General features: G+C 40.1%; 1 protein-coding gene across 2 annotated transcripts in view; it reads right to left on the reverse strand.

Annotated features, from left to right (window-relative positions):
- LOC140483029 (proteasome activator complex subunit 4-like) overlaps positions 1-22673 on the reverse strand; it is a 196808-nt gene that overhangs the window by 40980 nt on the left and 133155 nt on the right. For both annotated transcript variants that reach the window (XM_072580909.1, XM_072580910.1), the window contains 3 exons: positions 19402-19554; positions 17509-17613; positions 10668-10759 (listed from right to left, as the gene is read on the reverse strand). In XM_072580909.1, coding sequence (XP_072437010.1) covers positions 10668-10759; positions 17509-17613; positions 19402-19554 — 350 coding nt within the window. The remainder of the gene's footprint in view (positions 1-10667; positions 10760-17508; positions 17614-19401; positions 19555-22673) is intronic.

The following is a 22673-nucleotide window of genomic DNA, read 5'->3' on the forward strand; positions in this document are numbered from 1 at the left end:
GTTGAGGTGGTTTCAAATGCATTGTAAAAAGACTCCACAGAACTTCATTCAAGTGATACTTCCTCGAAGGGAGGATTCATCCAGAAGACAGTGATTTAGCTAATAGTTTCCAAAGGCGGGAATTGCAAATTGAATAAAGGTAGATAGGAAATTAATTAGTCCTTTAACCTTATAAATTTAAGATCAAATGCATAATAAATCACTTTTCTCATGGGTTTAAAATAATATTGTGTACATAACCTTGACCACATTTTATGAATTCTTAAATATGCACCTTTTGTGCTACAGGCCAAGGGATAGATCTTTTCTGGACACTGGACCAAATGGACTTCTGCTGTCACATAAATCTTTCTGCACTTCTATGAGGTAGGTGTTGAAACTTATCTGACTATTTTCAGAAGATTGTTATGTTAACTTAAAATTACTAATTAGCATAGTGCACAAGGAATATTCTCAACGCATGTTGAATATGCCTTATTTTAATACAACCAGGCGCAACACTTTCATTGCAGTACAATAAAGGTGATCAAGAGAGAAATTACTTTGACACTCCAACTTCCAACTGTACTTGAAAAAAATAAGTGAAGGAATTATCCAAATATCAGTTTAAGGCACAATATTTCTTAACATTTATCTTCAAGCTACTACAAAGGTCTTTGCAAGAAACTGAGTACTTTAAACTTGAGCAACAAAGCACGATACAATAAGATAGTCACAATATTTTTAACTAAACTGTCAATCAAACGTTAAACCTTACAAAAATTACTGAAGAGTAAGCAACTTGGTTTTAAAAAATGTGCAATAAAAAGGGCAATAAATACACAGACACACACCAAGGCATATTGGAAGGAATATTTCCAACCTTAAAAACTAATCATGGATCAGTTCAATATCCAGATCTCAACCACCTTTGTGCTGGCAACATTCGTTGCCTGTGTTCTGAACTTTCAAGACCGCAGCCCCACCAGGTATCAATTTTTTGTGTACTGCGACTTATACTGTACCATCCAGAAACCTCTCCAAAGCATGACCTGCAACAGCAACTGTGTCTGCTGTTCCATCTATTTTCAGTAAAGGAATGCATGGGCATCTAGCCAGGTGCTTCGGCCTCAGTGTAAGGCTCATCCTCTGCCACGCTGATCTGCATTTGCTAAACTGCTCACATTCAGGGACTTAATTATGCAGATTGACAAACTGCCATTACTGGGTAGGTTATCACTTGTTGCTTCCTCCAAAATCAGCCCCAGGAACGAACTTGTCGGTACTCCCCCATACAGGCACCTTCCCATCTTACACCATGCTCCAAGACCAGCATCAAGCATAGCTCTACCGTTACAAGGAAGATTCCACCCATCACATTCTCATCAGCCTTTATTTCAATTTTATCTTGAACTTAGTAAATATATCACAACTACATTTACTAGATTAATTCACATCTGGTGAATTCTCTTGGATGAAGGGTTTTTGCCCGAAACGTCAATTTTGAAGCTCCTTGGATGGTGCCTGAACTGGTGTGCTCTTCCAGCACCACTAATCCAGAATTCTCTTTCAGTTTCACTGCTGTACTTGATAATTCCTTACCAATTATCAACCAGAACTAAACTCATTTGTGTGTTGAAAGGCAGATTAATCCGCTATACAGATACTTGAGAATTCAATGGAACTCAAGTGCTTATTTTAAAAGCTTAACCTGGAGTACATTTAACTCTCACTGTTGTTCATGTTTTAATAAAAAGGATCCAACTTAGTGAAATTAATCTACAAATGACAAAATGTTGAGAACTTGGTGCAATGTCATATTATGTGGTCATACATCTTGCAATGACCAAGCAGAGACTTTTTTTTTACTTTGTGAAGCAAAGCTGGACATATACAAACATGGCAGAATTCTAATATGGATTGCAAAAAACTTGGCATTGCAGCCATCTACATCAGACCATCTTGCAAGTTATCACAATTTTGGTTTCTTTGTGCTCCAAACACCTCTCTTAGGTAATGCAATGGAGTCATCTGAAGGATTTTGCTCCTTTCAGTTTATTAACTATCAAGCCTGAATTTGGATATCACTGTTTTTAAAAAGACCTCAATGATGTTTGGAAGGGACTGAACAAGTATTGATTAATGGTGCGTGCATACTGCTTTCAAACATTGCTGGCAAATATATCCCTTCACTATATGCACAGTCCTCCACATCAGATTATTAAGCACTTTTTTTCAATCTGGATACATAGAATGCTTCATATAAGAATGGAGAGAGCATTTCAGAATACCAGTCTTAACAAAGCCCACCTGATTTGGAGGTATTAACGTTGCTAGTACTTCTTCCATGTCTTTGCCATAATTTTTGCAAAATGTGTACACCTCCTGCAGACATGGGGGTCCATATCTGTTTATAAAAGCAGAGAATGCTGCCCTGTTCAAATTCAGAAGCAAGATTTATTTTTAACTCGCCTCATCATGGAATGTCAGAAGTCTCAGCAACACTTTCTGATAAGGAGAACTAAATTAAGATTTCCTACAATGACAGAGACCAGGGTCAAAGAACAGGCTAAGTGGCCTTCAATGTCTCAGTTAAGTTTATGACCTTCCCAATGTGATTTTATTGTCATGTGACATAGAAAGACTCGAAGTCAACTGAATTTAGTTACTTTGGATTTGGAAATTTTTGTAAGAAACACAAGCCATCAAAATACCACTGAAGAATTTTATTGCGAAATCCAATTCAAGTTTTCTTTTGAAAAGCAGACTGAACTACACCCTAATAAAAATTTATCTTTGGCAAACATTTCCATTCTGTAATTTCTAGTCTTGGATAAAGTTGCTCTACTTCATCCAAAGAGATCAAGCTTTTTCAGTACATTAGCCTGTTAGGGCAGGGACCCATTTGATCGTTTCTCTAGAGACTTCCTTTGATATTAGGATGGAGCATTAGAAAGGTGGATGCTGTTTGGAGGATACAGTCAGATTAGAAGAGAGGCAAACAGATGACAAAAAAAATCACAAAGAAATGAGAGAGAGAGAATATATGTTGAAAGCAAGATAAGGAATAGAAATACAAATTCAAGTAGTATAGTGATGAAGAGAGGGAGGCAAAAGCAGGTAGCCCTCAAAAAGTTCCTGAAGGTACCACTTGAAGGGGAACAACTTGAAGTGAATCACTGGTTCCCATACAAATCGATGTTCATGCCAGAGATTGGTTCCTTCAGACAGTTTCTTGGCCAGAGAAAGAAAGCACAACTTGAAACACTATCATACAAATAATACAATCTGCATTCTCAGTTTAAATAACACACAAAAAAGCACATAATTAAAAAATAAATACAATGTATACAAAGAAAATACTTTTATGTAGTCAATTACATCTAGTGGTACAAATTCAACTTTTGCAGATAAGAGGAAAGGGCAAGAGTGGCGATGCTGGAACGAAGCAGAGCAAAAGAGAAAGACAATGCTGGGAGGCAAAGCTTGGGCAAGGAGAGTAACAAAATTAAACTAGAAATCTCAATCGAATTCAAAGAATCAGGCTTTTAAAAAAAATGCAATTCAAATAATGCTAAGTAGGTCAACATAAAACAAGGACCAGCACATAATTTCATGAAGGGTCTTTGGGATATTCGAAAATGTGTGCGAAGTGCATAAACATTAAAATTTATAGAATCACAGTATCATTAAGGTGCAGAAGGTGGCGACTCAGCATACTGTGTCTGAACTAAGCCTCAAACATTTTCATTTGGTGCCAATCTCTTGCCTTTTCATCACAACCCTGCATATTGTTTCAAATTAAATAATCATCCAACACCCTCTTAAATGCCTCAACTGAACCTGCCCCAATATACTTCCGGGTAGTACATTTAATACCCTAACTACTTGCTATCTTTTTCTCAGCTCACATTGCTTCTTTTGAAAAATACATTAAAACTACCCCTCTAGTTTGTGATCTGTTTATGAATGGTAATAGTTCTTCTCTATCAACTTTGTCCACATCTCCCATGACTTTGAAAAGTTCTCTCAAATCTCCAATTTGTCATCTCCTCTCCAAGAAAAACAATCCCAAAGTTTCCCATCTTTCATCATAACTGGTGTCACACTCCTGGAAATATTCTGCAAACTAGGAGAAAATGAGGACTGCAGATGCTGGAGATCAGAGTCAAGAAGTGCGCTGCTGGAAAAGCAGAGCCAGTCAGGCGGTTTTGGAGGAGCTCAAGAGTCAAAGTTTTGAGCAGAAGCTCTTCAAAACTTCGATGCTCCTGCTCCTCGGATGCTGCCTGATCAGCTGTGCTTTTCCAGCACCACACATTCTGACTCTACTCTTGAAAACCTCTTCTGCAGTTTTTCATGTGTTTGTGTCCTTCCTATGTGGCATCCAGAACTGGACATAACACTTCAACTGAGGTTTAACCAGTCAAATTATACAAATTCAGAAATACCCTATCTGCTCTCGTACTCCATGATCTTATTTGTAAAGCCTAGAATAATGTATGCATTTTTAGTATTAGCTTTCTATCGGTACTGCAACATTAATGACTTATGCACTGAGACACCCACGTCTCCCTGCTCCTGCACACCATTCAGAATAGGACCCTTTGTTTTCTTCTGTGCCTCCATTTTCTTTGTATCAAAGGGCATCACTTCTACGCAGTGGATTTTATCTCCCACCTATTTATCCACTCACCATGTCAATATCTTTTTGAAGGTAAAAACAATGACTGCAGATGCTGGAAACCAGATTCTGGATTAGTGGTGCTGGAAGAGCACAGCAGTTCAGGCAGCATCCAACGAGCAGCAAAATCGACGTTTCAGGCAAAAGCCCTTCATCAGGAATAAAGGCAGGGAGCCTGAAGCGTGGAGAGATAAGCTAGAGGAGGGTGAGGGTGGGGAGAAAGTAGCATAGAGTACAATAGGTGAGTGGGGGAGGGGATGAAGGTGATAGGTCAGAGAGGAGAGGGTGGAGTAGATAGGTGGAAAAGGAGATTGGCAGGTAGGACAAGTCCGGACAAGTCATAGGGACAGTGCTGAACTGGAAGTTGGAAATAGGGTGAGGAGGAGGAAGGGGAAATGAGGAAACTGTTGAAGTCCACATTAATGCCTTGGGGTTGAAGTGTTCCGAGACGGAAGATGAGGCGTTCTTCCTCCAGGCGTCTGGTGGTGAGGGAGCGGCGGTGAAGGAGGCCCAGGACCTCCATGTCCTCAGCAGAGTAGGAGCAATTCATCAACTATACCAACACATTCCACCCTGACCTTAAATTTACCTGGACCATCTCTGACAGCTCCCTCCCCTCCCTGGATCTCTCCATCTCCATTAATGACAATCAACTTGACACTGACATTTTTTACAAACCCACCGACTCCCACAGCTACCTGGATTACACCTCTTTCCACTCTACCTCTTGCAAAAATGCCATCCCGTATTCCCAATTCCTCCGTCTCGGCCGTATCTGCTCCCAGGAGGACCTGTTCCACCACAGAACACACCAGACGGCCTCCTTCTTTAGAGACCGCAATTTCCCTTCCCACGTGGTTAAAGATGCCCTCCAACTCATCTCGTCCACATCCCGCACATCTGCCCTCCGACCCCACCCCTCCAACCATAAGGACGGAACGCTCCTGGTGCTCACCTTCCACCTTTGCATAAACCAAATCATCTGCTGACATTTTCGCCACCTCCAAAAAGACCCCACCACCAGGGATATATTTCCCTCCCCACCCCTTCCGCAAAGACCGTTCCCTCCTGGACAGGTCCACGCCCCCCCCTACAACCCACCCTCCCATCCTGACACCTTCTCCTGCCACCGCAGGAACTGTAAAACCTGCGCCCACACCTCCTCCCTCACCTTCATCCAAGGCCCTAAAGGAGCCTTCCACATCCAAAGTTTTACCTGCACATCCACTAATATCATTTATTGTATATGTTGCTCCCAGTGCGGTCTCCTCTACATTGGGGAGACTGGGCACCTCCAAGCAGAGCGCTTTAGGGAACATCTCCGGGACACCCGCACCAATCAACCACACCGCCTCGTGGCCCAACATTTCAACTCCCCCTCCCACTCTGCCGAGGACATGGAGGTCCTGGGCCTCCTTCACCGCCGCTCCCTCACCACCAGACGCCTGGAGGAAGAACGCCTCATCTTCCGCCTCAGAACACTTCAACCCCAGGGCATCAATGTGGACTTCAACAGTTTCCTCATTTCCCCTTCTCCCACCTCAACCTAGTTCCAAACTTCCAGCTCAGTACTGTCCCCATGACTTGTCCGGACTGGTCCGACCTGCCTATCTCCTTTTCCACCTATCCACTCCACCCTCTCCTCCCTGACCTATCACCTTCATCCCCTCCCCCACTCACCCATTGTACTCTATGCTACTTTCTCCCCACCCCCACCCTCCTCGAGCTTATCTCTCCACGCTTCAGGCTCTTTGCGTTATTCCTGATGAAGGGCTTTTGCTCGAAATGTCGATTGCGCTGCTCCTTGGATGCTGCCTGAACTGCTGTGCTCTTCCAGCACCACTAATCCAGAATATCTTTTTGACGATTCAGATAGTAATTATGCCACAGCTCTAGATTGTGCAGTGTGTTTTGGGTACCCCATTACAAAAAGGATAGGTGTCACAATGATTATATAAGCAGAATCACTACACAAAGTTTCAAAACTACATAGTTATGAGGAGAGATACGCTAAGTATTTCCCGCTAACGTAGAGAAGACAGTATATTTAGAATTATCACTAGGAAAGGAAAGTACTTTTATTAATACAGAGAACAGGTTGAGCATGGATTACTGTTATATGAAGTCATCTACAGTCAGACTATTAAAAGAGAGGGTTTTTTTTGCAAAAAACAGGGAATGTACAGGTTTGTGGAAAGACTAATCAAGGAAGATGAGTCTTGGATTGATCTAGCAAAGTGAAGAGACGTACCTGATGAATCAAAAAACCTGAGCACAATCATTTTTGAGAATCATTTATATAGCAACAGCTCCTTAACGTTAAATGGCAATTGTGTACAAAACATTTTAGCCAATCTAGCCAATTGTCTTCCACCAGATTACTCTCCCAGCCAAAAGAATTTGAATACCAAGATATCCTGTATCTTATTGATAGATCTCAGGAAAGATGTACATTTTACCTCTCCCAACACAAGACCAACAGGTAAGTCCCAGTGCATGTTAACCAGCTTTGTTTTTTGGAAATTTATGCTCAAGATTACTGTTCCCTGGCTACTTACTGAATTCGACAGCAAATATTATACAATAACATCTTTCCCATGAACAGCTCCCCAAAACAGCATCACTTTATTTCGGCCCAATTTCCATTCTCTCTCACAGAGCAGATAGCTTGCTCCCAATTATAGATGAGCAAGAGATGATTGGCAGGTTCCCTAGCTCCAACAACAAATTTACCCTCAATATTCTGAGATTAGTGATTGCTTTGATAAGTGGCTACGAGAGGCTGCATCATATACCGCTATACCCACCATAACTAGCCCATGACAAATCTACTGTTTTGCATCATCATATCGATTTCTGCTTTATGCAATGCAACTATTGTGAAGTACTAGCATTTTAAATTATGGTTTTGAATGTGCACAGCAGTGGCTGACAAAGCTAAAGGATTACAGCATTACAGTATTATAGTCTTTACAGCAGATTTCAATTTTTCAATGCACACAACTTTGTTAACAATTTTCCAATTTGTGCCAATTAAAAACAAGAAATCATGGCTAAAGTAATTTAAGTTCCTAAACCGTATGCGAACATCCAAATATTCTTTGCTTGGCTGACAACTCCAGTCAATAAATAAATGTTTTATTCAGCCTTTTCACATAACACATAGGATGAGTTACAGAGATAGTGAACACATTGGTTCAATTTTCCTTGGAGCTGTACCAGAGCATTGGAAAAATGTAAATGTGACACCCCTACTCAAAAAGGGAGGGAAGGAAAAAGTGGGTAACTATAAGCTAAACTAAAATCTGATGTTGGAAAAGTATTGGAATCAATTCAGAAAGTAATAGCAGAACATTTGAAAAATGGTAATCTACTCAAGCACAATGCTGTTTCATGAAAGGAAATTAGTATTTAACTAATTTATTAGAGCTTTTTGAGCAAGTCTCAACCAGAATGGATAAATATATTGTATTTGGTCTTCCAGAAGGTATTCAACATAGTATCTCATAAAAGGCTAAGTCATAAGAGTCCACAGTGTTGTAGGCAGCATATTGACATGGATAGAGAATGGCAAATGGACAGGAAACAAGTGGGAATTAGGAGATCTTTTTCAGGTTGGTGACCTGTGACCAATGGGTATTCCACAGGGAGCAGGACTGGAACCATAACTGCTTACAATATATACTAACAATTTAGAAGAAGGAATTGGATGCAGTGTAGTCAAATCTGTTACACAACACAAAAGATAGGCAGAAAGGCAGGCTGAGAGAAGGCCACAAATGACGAGTAAGAGGGCAAAAAAGTTGACAAATGGAGTATAATGTGGGAAAACAAAGATGTTCATATTGGAAGGAAGAAAACTGCAACACAAAGGGACTGAGGGGTCCTTGGACATGAAACACAAAGTTAGCACACTGTTGCAATAGGTAATCAGGAAGGCTAACGGAATGTTGGTCCTTATCCCAGGAGGGTTGGAGCAGAAGAGTAAGGAACTCTTACTGAAATTGCACAGAGACCACACCTGGAGTACCATGAGCAGTTTTGATCCTCTTACTTAAAATATATTATTTTATTGGAGGCAGTTGGAGAAAGTTCACTAGGATGATCCCAAGTATGCAGGTACTGTCTTATGAGCAAAGTTTAAACAGGTTGGAACAGGAACTCAGAGTTCAAAAGAATGAGGGGTGATCTCATTGAGATGTTATTGTTATTCTTATTCTTATTCTTAAGGGCTTGACAGGGTAAATGCTGAAAGAATGTTTCCCCTCATGGAACAGTGAGAGCAGAGGGCACAGTCTCAGAATAAAGGGGAATTTATTTTAAAGGTTGAGTGGCTTTGGAACTCTGCACAGAGCTGTGTGGATACAATCTGTGTATACTTAAGGCTGAGAAAGATAGCTAAATTCTTCATCAGTAGGGGAATCGTGGATTAAAGGAAGGGCAGGAAAATGGACGTGAGGAGTGTCAGATCAGCAATCCTACTAAATGACGGAGCAGGCTGAAAGAGGTCAAATGGCCTTCTCCTGTTACTATTTTGTACAGTCTTATGGAATCCTTTTCTTCGGAACAGAAGCCAACCATTTAACATGCAGGCCATTTAAAGCAATATAGCTAATCCGCAGCTCAACTATCTTTTCCTACATTTGCTCCTTAGACTTGGATGGCTTTATCCAACAAAAAAATGGTCAATCTTCAAAGTTCCAATAGCTCTCGAAACCACAGCTGCTGACTGGAGTAGTAAACAGTTCCAAATGTCATTCCTGAATTTTCCAGTTTCAGTTTTAGCATACAAAAACAGTAATTGCTGGAGAAACTCAGCTGGTCTGGCACACACTATGGAGAGAAAAACAGATAACAGTGAATCTGGAGACCCTTTGTCAGAACTGAAAATAACTGAGAAAGGATCTTATTTATGTGGGTGTGGCAGACTGAAGAGTACATGGAGACCGAGCAGACAGCACCATGCAAGAAAAGAACATATGGTAAGGAGTGAGGTGGTAAATGGACAAGTGTTATTCTTCTGCAGTTACATGGCAAGGTGCCACTGGGGTGTGAAAGGAGTATTGGCAGTGGAGTAGAAGTGGATCAGGTGTCCCAGAGGGAACAGAATGCTGACAAGGGGGCAGTGGCAGCAGTGGGTGGGGGGGGGGGGTGCAGGATGTGTGTCTGGTAGTGGTATCCTGCTGGAGGTAGTAGAAATGGTCATGATGCTTTGGAGAGGGAGGCTTGTAAGGCGAAAACTGACAAGTGGGGGACCCAATCTTTGGTGTGGAATGGAAAGAAGGGATGAGGTGAGAAGCACAGGAAATGGGTCAGACCCAGTTATATTTTGGTTCTTGGCTCTTAAGCTGGTATACAATTTCTCAGTATTTACTCCATTAAATCTTTTGAACATCTTAAACATTTTAGTCAGACCATCCGTCAACAGCTTGTACTCAAAGAAATGCAATTCAACTTTATTCAATCTATCCTTGTAAGATAACCATCTAAAGCCATCATTCCAGTTAACCTACCATGGAGCCTGTCCAAAACTAAAATATCCTCCCCAAGATTTAGTGCCAAATTCAACACAATGCTCCAGAGAGGGTATGACTAAAGCTCTATAAAAACTGAAGCACAACTTTCTCACTCACCCCACCCCAATCATTTTTATGCCAAACCATTTAAAATAAAAGTGAACATTCCACTCACTTTATTGTTCGCACTTTATACCTGCTGAGTGGATTTTAATGATGTGTGAATTTAGATTTACTAGTTGTTTTGTTCCTCAGTATTTAAAAAATACTTCAATTTACATTCTTGAAGCCCAAATGAATGACCACAAGATTGACTAAACTGAACTTTAATTACTATACTTCTGTCCACTCAACCTGATGTACCTTTGCAATGTTTTGTTCCTATCTGCACTATCTCTTTTGAATTTTAGTTTTCTTTTCAGGGTAATAGCCATTTCCTCAAATTCTTAAGTCCATTTTTGAAGGGAGAAGGGAATTTATTAATCACTTACCAAGCATCTGCAAATGATCCTCCTTCTCCACTCAATGGGGCTTCCATTAGCAATTCAAATAACCAATGAAGTTTACGAGGGTCCCTACTCTCCTGTGAGAATAAAATTAAGTGATTGTTCTTTTGATAAACCCTTTTTGATCTACCAGTCTGACAATAATGCAAAGAAAAGCAAATACTTAATCATGAAACTTTTAATATAAACAAAAATAAGTTATGTCAATTTGAAGAAGAAACAGATGATTATGCTGATCAGTCTTTGAGGAACAGGGTTCAAGTAAACAAAGACAAAGAACTGATTATTAGAAATCCAAAACAAAAACAGAAATTGCTTGAGAAGCTCAGCAGTCTGGCAGCATTCATGGAGAGAAAAAAAAGTTAATATTTCTGGCCCGGTGACCCTTCTTCAAGGTCAAAGGATGTGGGTTAGGGTTCAAAGAGTCTAGATAAATCTTAAACACTAGCATTAAACAGTTGCTCTGAACAGTTTGTATGATGCCGTTCCTTTAACAAAGTTATGTTGTCCTTTTTTTCCCCTCAGAGTGGTCACAAAGAGACAGGCTTCAGTATGTCTAGATTTGGAGATTTTTCGGACCAATTTGATGATAGCAAACCAATACTTCCTCATGCAAAAGACTTAAGTTTAAAATAAAACACTTGTACAACGAAAGGAGAGTGGCCTGTTCTCCTAGCTCAGTTCTCTTGTCTGGTTTGGTTTTCGCAAGCAGTCAGTTGCAAAGCTGCTGGACCCAAAGAAGCAGGTCCATGCGGATCCTCCCTCTCTCTGACATCTCTCCTGTAAGACCGTGTTTGATTTTACATTTTCCAAGGGTGTTTATGGGGATTGTTGCAGGAATTTGTAACAGCATCATTAAATTGGGATAATTTATCCGAAAACCTAACAGATTAAGTTATTCTATATTTTGTTCTCTTTTGTTTGTATTTCATTCGATAATCTTCCAAATAAATTCTGTTTTGTTTAAAATTAAGTGGTTAGGCCAGCCACATCACTCCTGCAATATCCAATTTACACCTATTTAAACAACTAGCAAATTTAGGATCTGGGTTACTTTCTTGAAATGTTTTGAGGGTGTCTGGCCTGGTCCATAACATTTGTGATATAAATTTTCAAACCTTATAGGTTTGCTGCTTTGTACATATTTCCACTTCTCTCAATATATTGCTCAATGTTCATAAGTCTAATAACTATGAGAGAAAAAGCATAGGTAACTTAATAGGATGATAAGTCAATAGGTCCCTAGATTTGATGGGTTATACCAGAGGATATTAAAGAAATTTGCTCTAGAGATAGTGTAATTTTCTCAGAATTCTTAGACTCTGGTCAAGTCCCAGAGAATTGGAAAACTGCCAATCTCTCATTCAAAATGTTATAGAAACAAAATGACTGACAGGCTAGTAAGCTTTAATATCTCTCATTCAGAAATGTTGAAGTTTATGATAAAGGAGAGCAATTGGAAATACATAACATAAAGCAGAGTTGGCATGGTTTCATGAAGAGGAAATCATGCCTATTAAACTTGTTATAGTTCTTTGAAGAGATAGTTAGCAGGATGGACAAAGGGGAACCAGTAACTATAACATTTTGGATTTTCTAATGTGTTCAATAAGGTATTGCATTTAAACGAATAGCCTGTATTGTTGGAGAGTGTAATAGAAGGTAGACTTGGGACAAAGGGGGGGAATTTTCAGAATGGTAACCTATAATGAGGGTAGTGCATTTTGGTTCAGTGCTGTGGCCACAATTATTTACAATACATATTAATGATTACTACAATTTAGTTTACAGATGACACACCAGGTGGGAGTACAAGTGGTGAGGATGGCAATGTCTACAGAGGTTAAGAGAGTGGGCAAAACAATTGCTCTATGGAAAATAATGTGGGAAAATGAGAGGTTATGCATTTTGACAAGTAAAGGAACTAAGCATTATTAAATAGTGAAAAACTATAGAAAGATGCTGGAGTGGGATTTAGAGACCTTGTGCATACATCACAAAAACTAGTATCCATGTTCAGCATGTAATAGAGAAGGCAAATGGAATGATGGTCTTTACTTCAAAAGGAAATGGACGATAAAAACAGCTTTCAACCCTGAAAATGGTCCCTTTATCCCAATTCTGTTTCCTTTTACCACCCACAGCACCATTGACTGTTAGCTAACTAAGGAGCTATACTATAGGGGTCAGGAATGTCTCAGATTGACTGCAGAAAATTCTCAAGGGGGAGGGTGAACAGGTAGTTGTCATGGTGTATATAGGCAGCAATGAAATCGGTAAAAATGGGATGAGGTCCTACATGAAGAATTTAGGGAGTTAGGAACCAAGTTAAAAAATAGGATCTCAGAAGTGGTAATCTCAGGATTGCTACCAGTGCCATGTGCAAGTCAGAGCAGCAATGACAGAATATTCAGGATGAATGCATGGCTTGAGAGATGGTGCAGGAGGGAGGAGTTCAGACTTTTGTGACATTGGGATCAGTTCTGGGGGAGGTGGGACTATTACAAATTGCATGGTTTACACCTGGAACCAATGTCCTTGGGGGTACTTTCACTAATGCTGTTGGGGAGGGATTAAACTAATAAGGTGGGGGATGGGAACCAAATGGGGATGTTAGTGGATAGGAAGGAGGTAGTAACTAAAGCCTCTAAAGGAAGTAGCTAATGAAGTCAGAGTGACTAAGGGGAAGAGTGTAGGCAGGAAGCGGAGGATGAATGCAGAGGGACTGGTGGTCTGAGGTGCATTTATTTTAATGCAAGTAGTATAGTAGGTAAGGCAGATAAACTTAGGGCTTGGATTAATACCTGGGAGTATGATGTTATTGCTATGACTGAGGCTTGGTTAAGGGGAGGGCATGACTGGCAACTAAATAGCCCAGGACATCGATGGTTCAGGCAGGATAGAGAGTGAGGTAAAAGGGGTGGAGGAGCTGCATTACTGGTCAAAGAAGATATCACAACTGTGCTGAAGGTGGGCACTATGAAAGACTTGAGCAGTGAGGCAATATGGGCAGAGCTCAGAAATAGGAAGGGTGCGGTAACAATGTTGGGATTGTACTACCGGCCTCCCAACGGTGAACGTGAGATTGAGGTACAAATATGTAGAGAGATGATAGAAATATGCAGGAGCATTTGGGTGGTGGTGATAGGATATTTTAAATTTCCCAACACTGACTGGGATTCACTTAGTGTTAGAGGTCTGGATGGAGCAGAAATTGTAAAAGAGTATCCAGGAGGGTCTTTTAGATCAGTATGCAAATGGTCCAACTTGGGAAGGGGGCATACTGGATCTGGTGTTAGGAAGTGAGCCTGGCCAGGTGGTTGAAGTTTCAGTGGGGAAGTACTTTGGGAATAGTGATCACAATTCTGTACGTTGTGGATACGACAGTGGTCCTAAAGAAAGAGTGCTAAATTGGGGGAAGGCCAACTATACCAAAACTTGGCAGAAGCTGGGGAGTGTAGCTTGGGAGCAACTGGTTGAAAAGAAATCCACATTTGATGTGTGGGAGGCTTTTAAAGTGAGGTTGATTAGATTTCAGGAGAGATATGTTCCAGTGAAAATGAGGGATAGAAATGGCAAGATTTGGGAACCATGGATGACAGGCGAAATTGTGAGACTAGCTAAGAGAAAAAAGGATGCGTACAGAAGGTCTAAGCGACTGAAGACAGACAAAGCTTTGGAAGAATTTTGGGAATGTAGGTCCAATCTGAAACAGGAATTAGGAGGGCTAAAAGAGGTCATGAGATATTCTTAGCGAGCAGGATTGAGGAAGTATTGTATATTCTAAAAGGCATTAAGGTGGACAAGTCCCCAGGACCAGATGGGATCCTATCCCAGGTTTCTGAGGGAAGCCAGGGGGGAAATAGCTGGAGCTTTAACAGATATCTTTGCAGCATCCTTGAAAATGGGGGAGGTCCCAGAGGTCTGGAGAATCGCAAATGTTGCTCCCTTGTTTAAGAAGGGTAGCAGGGATAATCCAGGTAATTACAGCCCTCTGAGCCTGACATCAGTGGTAGGGAAGCTCCTGGATAAGATATTAAGGGATAGGACATATATCCATTTGTAAGAAAATCGGCTTATCGCTGATCGGCAGCATGGTTTTGTGCAGGTAAGGTCATGTCTTACAAACCTAATAGAATGTTTTGAAGAGGTGACAAAGTTGATTGATGAGGGAAGGGATGTAGATATAACATATATTGACTTTTGTAAGACATTTGATAAGGTTCCCCATGATAGACTGATGAAGAAGGTGAAGTCGCAGGAGGTCCAGGGTGTTCTAGCTAGATAGATAGAGAACTGGTTGGGTAACAGGAGACAGAAAGTAGTAGTGGAAGGAAGCTTCTTAGAATGGAGACCTTGTGACCAATGGTATCCCACAGGGATCCGTGCTAGGACCCCTTTTGTTTGTGATATACATAAATGATTTGGAGGAAGGTGTAGGTTGCCTCATTAGCAAGTTTGCAGATGACACTAAGATTGGTGGAGTAGCAGACAGTGAATGGGGACTATCAGAGAATACAATACAATATAGATAGATTGGAGAGTTGGGCAAAGAAATGGCAGATGGAGTTCAATCTGGACAAATGAGGGGTGATGCATTTTGGAAGATGCAATTCCAGAGTGACCTGTACAATAAATGGAAATGTCCTGGGGAAAATTGATGTACAGAGAGATCTGGCTGTTCAGGTCCATAGTTTTCTGAAGGCGGCAACGCAGGTCAGTAGTGTGGTCAAGGCGGCATACGGCATGCTTTCCTTCACTGGATGTATTGAGTACAAGAGTTGGCAGGTCATGCTACACTTGCATAAGACTTTGGTTTGGCTACATTTGGAATGCTGCTTATAGTTCTGGTCGCCACATTACCGAAAGGATATGGATGCTTTTTGGAAGAGGGCGCAGAGGAGGTTCACCAGGATGTTGCCTGGTATGGAGGGTGCTAGTTATGAGGAGAGGTTGAGTATATTAGGATTATTTTCATTGGAAAGGTGGTGATTTGGGGGAGGAAACGGGACCTGATGGAGGCCTACAAAATCATAAGGAGTGTAGGCAGGGTGGATAGCAAGAAACGTTTTCCCAGAGTGGAGGACTCAATTACTAGAGGTCACGAGTTCAAAGTGAGAGGGGAAAAGTTTAGTGGAGATATAGGTGGAAAGTTCTTCACGCAGAGGGTGCTTGGAATGTGTTGCCAGTGGAGGTGGTAGGGGCAGGAATGATAACATCATTTAAGATATATCTAGACAGACGTATGAATGGACAGGGAGCAAAGGATACAGATCCTTAGAAAATAGGCAGCAGATTTAGATAGACGAAATAGATCGGCACAGGCTTGGAGAGTCAAAGGGCCTGTTCCTGTGCTGTAATGTTCTTTGTTCTATACATGAAACTTCAACCTACACAAGGCACTTGTCAGCACAGATGGAATAACTTCAGTCACCTTATTAATCGGAAGATTCACTGTCATTGGAGGCAGTGCAGAAAATGTTTACAAGATTTACCCCAGATATGGAGGGAATTTCTTCTGAGGATAAGTTGAGTATATTTGGCCTGTACTCATGGGCTAACCAGAATAAAGACAGACAAATTACTAAAATACAACATTTTTAGGGTGTTTGATGGGGTAGATGTTAAGAGGATTGTCCCCTTGTGGGACAGTGTAGGACCAGAGAGCATAGCCTCAAGTTAAGTGTTCACCCATTGAAGAGAGGAGGAGGAATTTCTTCTCTCAGAAGTTAGTGAATCTGCAGAATTCTTTACCAGAGAAGGCTGCAGAAGCTGAGTAATTAAAAGCATATTCAAGGCTGACATTGACAAATTTTTAACCATGAACAGTGTCAAGGGAGGAAAAGTGGAGTTAAGGATCATTAGATGAGCCACGATTCTTGAACCCCAAAGCAGACTGATACTTCTACTCCCATGTCTTATGGGGGCCAACATTAAAACCTCAAACATCAAAGGATGGCCAATTATTCATCATATACTGTTTATTGAAGTTTATGCAATTTCCTGAGTAGACAAAGAGGCTGGAAGAACACAGCAAGCCAGGCAGCATCAGGAGATGGAGAAGTCGACGTTTCGGGTTGAGACCCTTAATCAGGACGAAGGATCTCGACCCGAAACGTTGATTTCTCCACCTCCTGTTGCTGCCTTGCTTGCTGTGTTCTTCCAGCCACCTGTGTGTCTACTTTGGATTCTAGCATCTGCAGTATTTTTTTTGTTGCTATACCAATTCCCTGCCCACCTTTCTTACAAACTATCAAAATATTCCAAATGTTATTCAGTGGCTACGAATTACTTGAGCGTTCAGAGGGTGTAAAAAAAAAGATGAATTTCAAAGTTTTCCTTCACATATAATTAATATCAATTTCTGTGTAAATTGCTGAATACATTGATTCATTTTGTTATATTTTGTTTATAAAAATCCTCCAGAAACTAAAAATGCACACAGAAGCATAAAATGTTTATAAAGAAGTTGTAACTGTATTTAAAATTGTCTCAAATATTTGCAAAAAACATGATATGAACAGTGTCATTTCACAATTAAGTTTATATACTGGCTTTCTCGTGCATAGAATTAACATGCAGAATACTACTCAGTTTCTTACGCTATAATGTTTCACACTTTGCATCAGATTTTAATACATATATCGAAGCACCAAATACTCCAGGCAGTTATATTTTAGAATTACTTAATTGGTAGTTAATTTATTTAACGCACCAATTTAGAACACAATTTTGATTTCACATCAAAATCAAAGCAAGGGCAGATGTTAAATTCAAGTGTATGCATGTGTCGCACAGTTTAGATAAATAATTTGCTTTTACTTACACAAGCCGTGGCAATGCATGTTCCCCAGTCACTGTAGGTCTCTACTGTGATGTTGGACAAGGCAGTTCTCAAAAACGGACAGAGAATTTTCCATAGCTGTTCCACCTAAAATCACCAAACAAAACCTATCAACCTCTTTCCAGGGGTTGAACATAATATAAAATTCAAAAGTCCATTTGTCAACAAAAGGAATACTGCAAATTAAGACTGGATGGCATAAAATTAAATTTCAATTTTCCATCATAACTTAATTTGCACAAACTGTACAAACAAATTGCTGAAGTATTATTTGCTAATTACAAAGTCTATTTTTGTTGAATACGATAACTTGTTTTGGAATTTGCATCCAAAAATAGAGATAGAGATAGATAGATAGATTTTTGGTTTTCAATTTCGTGCATGTGATTTTTTTTAAAACGGACAGAAACTATTTCATTTTAAATGACCAAATAAACTGCCTCTTGAGACAATTGCTTATCTTAACTGAGATAACTGAAGTATTCATTAAGTTGAGCTTTTATAATACAAGGAAAGAGAGACTAGAAGCAGATTCACTTCAGAAGAAAAGATGAGGGGATATCTAATTGAAACTTACACAGTACTGAATGGCTTGGACAGAGTAGATGTTGGGAAGATGTTGCCATTGGTAGGAGAGACTATAGGACCAGAGGGCATAGCCTGAGAGTAAAGGGAAAACCTTTTAGAATGAAGATAAGGAGAAACGTCTTCAGCCAGAGAGTGGTGAATCTGTGGAATTCATTGCCAGAAAAAGCTGTGGAGGCCAGGTCATTGAGTATATTTAAGACGGAGATAGATAGGTTCTTGACTGTCAAGGGGATTGAAGCTAAAATGGTGAAGTAGTACTTATCAGCCATGATTGAATGGCAGAGCAGACTCGATGGGCTGAATGGCCTATTTTCTGCTCCTATGTCTTATTGCCTGACTAAGACCAGATGCGATGTTTAACAACCTAAAATGTTTGAAAAAAAATGGAGAAAACCTTGCAGCTTTTTCCTTTCAGAATTCAGTGAGAACCCTCTGAGATAGCCTGTGTCTGTGCCTCTGAAGACTAGACAGAGAATCTCATCTGGTGAATGTGCACAAGCTCACAAAGTAAACACTTGTGGTCTTGTCAGTCAATAAGAAATTAAATAGCAAAGATAGGTTTTATACTTCAAAGAGAAAGGATTGCTGACTATGATGAGATCCTTACAAATTATCCCATATGTAGTTATTTTTGTAACATACTAAAGCTGTTTGTGTGAATATATTCAGTCACTGACCACCATGGTAACCAAAGTGCAAAATAAAATTGGGTGTCCATCGAGTAAAGTTTCACTCTGGAATCTGACTTGTCCAGTATTAATTCAGCTGGGATCATAAGACTGCGTGTTAAATGCACCAATTATTTTTGACAGAAATGGAATTCAGTTAGCTCAATACCTTGTATAATTAAAGGGGGAACATATTTATTGAAATAATCAAGCTTGTTGAGAAACAAAATAAATTTGCAAGTACAATAGAATCTTATTATATCAATGCTTTTGGTTGTCTCAAATAATTGAAGGCAACTAAATTACTATAAATCATTTAATCCAAAATTCAGGCAAATCACATTAGCATGGAACATTTTCTATAAGCAATAAACACTATACCTGTTTTTCTTTTCAAGCAGCCAGAGTCAATTTGTACAATTAAAAATGCAGCTAACATAACACTGACAGTCAAAATTAGTCAACTATCCATTTAAAATGGATATGAATACAACTGACAATAAAAATATAAGTCAGGGAATTAAGTTGGATTGTTATTAAAAGTGTAAATTCTGCACAAATATAAATATTTATCTCACCTCAGATTTAACTGTCTAGAGTATAAAACCAATGGTATTACCTCTTCATACCTCCAGTGTTTACAACCTCGGATTAGTCCAGCAATGATTTCAGCGACACATCGCTGTGCACTTTCATGAGAATCTGAGACAAGATGTTCCATATGTGGCTTTAACACTGATAAAAAGGCCATATCAAAGTTTCTGAACAAACCCTGTCATGGAAGAAGTTAACAAATTTATTCAAAACATGATGATGAACTTCAAATTTATTTCAAGTTTAGTTTGCTTTATTTTACATTAAAATCATGATCTAAAGATTAGCAAATGTAATCACAGTCCTTATAATCAAGCTTGAAAACACCAAAACACTGAAGAAATGATTTTGCGTCATGCAGTTTTCATTTCTCTTCGTGCCCCCGACTCGGCCACAAACAGTAAACATACAGTTTGACCCCAAGCATAAATCCACAGTGAGAGTGTCCATTAAAACTGGGAATTCAGCTCAGAAGCTGCTGGTTGAAAATCTAAAACTTTCCTGTTACTGCACTGAATGAAATAATACTTGCAATTAGTTCAGCTGATTTCCTTTTCAATTATCTTTCTGCTTGGATCCAGAAATACTCCACGTAGTCGAACTCATGCAATGATGTCTTAAGACTTAGATAATGGACTTTCAGCAATCAGAAGTATTTTCCTTTGCATTGCATATGACCTCAATCAGTGATAAGCCAAACGTTTGATGAGTTCAGTCATGAGTGGCCCTTGCGGAACCAAGACAGAGTATCAGGTCATCACTGAGCTGATGCTGCTTGATGGTACTATTAACAATCCCTAACACTTTGCTGATGATCAAGATAATGGATAAAAGTATAATGGCACATTATTGACCAAGTTCGATTTGTCTTACTTTTTGTGGAAAGGGCATGTTTGGCCAGTTTCCCACATTGCCAGGAGATGCCAGTGCTGTATTTGTACTAGAATAGCTTGCTAGGGGTGTGGATGATGTTGGAATCTTCAGTACAATTGCCAGAGTTCTGTCAAGGTCCATAGCATTTGCAGTATTTAACGCCTTCAGTTGTTCTTTGATATCATGTAGAAGTAATCACATTGGCTGAATACTGACATTTGTGATGCTGGGGTCATGCACTTCTGGCTGAAGGAGGCTGCAAATACTTCAGCCTCATCTTTTGCAATATGTGCTCATCTCTCCCATCCTTGAAGATGGTGGCATTTGTGAAGCTGCCTGCTCCTCTAGATTTCTCACATTACAATTCATGGCTGGACGTAGCAGGACTAAGTTCAGATCTGATCCAACAGTTGTGGAATCAATTGATCACATTTATTGCATGTGGCTTCTGCTGTTTAGCAATCTAGTCACTCTGTTTTGTAGCTTCACCATATTGATCCCTCATTTTTAGTTAAATGGCCAATTTAAAGTACAAATAGAGTCATAGAGATGTACAGCACGGACATAGACCCTTCAGTCCAACTCTTCCATGCTGACCAGATATCCCAACCCAATCTAGTCCCACCTACCAGCACCTGGCCCATATCCTTCCAAACCCTTCCTATTCATATACCAATCCAGATGCCTTTTGAATACTACAATTGTACCAGCCTCCACCACTTCCTCTGGCAGCTCATTCCATACACATACCACCCACTGCGTGAAAAAGTTGCCCTTTAGGTCTCTTTTATATCTTTCCCCTCTCACCCTAAACCTATGCCCTCTAGTTCTTGACTTATCCCACCCCGGGGAAAAGACTTTGTTTAATTATCCTATTCATGCCCCTCATGATTTTGTACACTTCTATAAGGTCACCCCATAACCTCCAATGCTCCAGGAAAAACAGCGCTCGCCTATTCAACCTCTCCCTATAGCTCAAATCCTCCAACCCTGGCAACATCCTTGCAAATCTTTTCTGAACCCTTTCAAGTTTCACAACATCTTTCCGATAGGAAGACGACCAGAATTGCATGCAATATTCCAACAGTGGCCCAACCAATGTCCTGTACAGCCACAACATGACCTCCCAACTCCTGTACTCAATACTCTGACCAATAAAGGAAAGCATACCAAATGCCTTCTTCACTATCCTGTCTACCTGCAACTCCACTTTCAAAGAGCTATGAACCTGCACACCAAGGTCTCTTTGTTCAACAACACTTACCATTAAGTGTATTAGTCCTGCTAGGATTTGCCTTCCCAAAATGCAGCATCTTGCATTTATCTAAATTAAACTCCATCTGCCATATCTCAGCCCACTGGCCCACCTGATCAAGATCCCGTTGTAATCTGAGGTAACCTTCTTCGCTGTCCACTACATCTCCAATTCTGGTGTCATCTGCAAACTTACTAACTATACCTCTTATGCTCACATCCAAATCATTTATATAAATGATGAAAAGTATTGGACCTAGCACCGATCCTTGTGGCACTCCACTGGTCACAGGCCTCCAGTCTGAAAAACAACCCTCTACCACCACCCTCTGTCTTCTACCTTTGAGCCAGTTCTGTATCGAAATGGCTAGTTCTTCCTGTGTTCCATGAGATTTAACCTTGCTAACCAGTCTCCCATGGGGATCCTTGTCGAATGCCTTACTGAAGTCCATATGGATCACGTCCACCCATTCTGCCCTCATCAATCCTCTGAGTTTTTTGAGCAAATAACACAATCAAGTTTGTGAGACATGATTTCCCACACAAAATGTTTACAACCCAACGTTATCACTGTTCCTCTAGGACATTGCAGTCTCAATCAATCCAGTATTAGAATGTAGCCTATTGCTATTGTCTCCGGATAAAAATATTTTGCACCTTCTTCTCAGTAAAATAACCTTCAGGCAGACTGCAAATCAAGTCACAGGATGCTTCATTTTACCTTAAATTTAAACACACAGTACAACTTGCACCTGAAACAATCTTGAAGCTGAAGAACAATGGAATTGGCCCAAGAATAGGAACAAAATGGCCAGTCTCTTCATGAGACAGGAGAGCAAGGAAAAGAATATGTTTCCAAATTACGTAACATTTGGAACTAGAATTTCGACTGAAGCAGAAGAGAGGCCATGGTGAGACAGATGTTACAAAGATTTGATCTCATATCAAAGTTGTTAGTTTATAGAATGTACTACAGCCCATTGCTGAGAACTGAGGCTTGCAAAATATTAAATGGACATCTTCAGCATTTATGATGGAGGATGTGTGTTGAACATTAGGTGATGTGAACAGGATTTGCCACTAAATAAAAAAGCAAAAGAGGAGAAAAGAAACATCCCATAAATTGATATTGTACGGAAGCATCCATCACACACTGACTGAGGTTATGCT

This window comes from Chiloscyllium punctatum, chromosome 11 (genome assembly GCF_047496795.1).
Source record: "Chiloscyllium punctatum isolate Juve2018m chromosome 11, sChiPun1.3, whole genome shotgun sequence".
Classification (NCBI taxonomy): domain Eukaryota; kingdom Metazoa; phylum Chordata; class Chondrichthyes; order Orectolobiformes; family Hemiscylliidae; genus Chiloscyllium; species Chiloscyllium punctatum.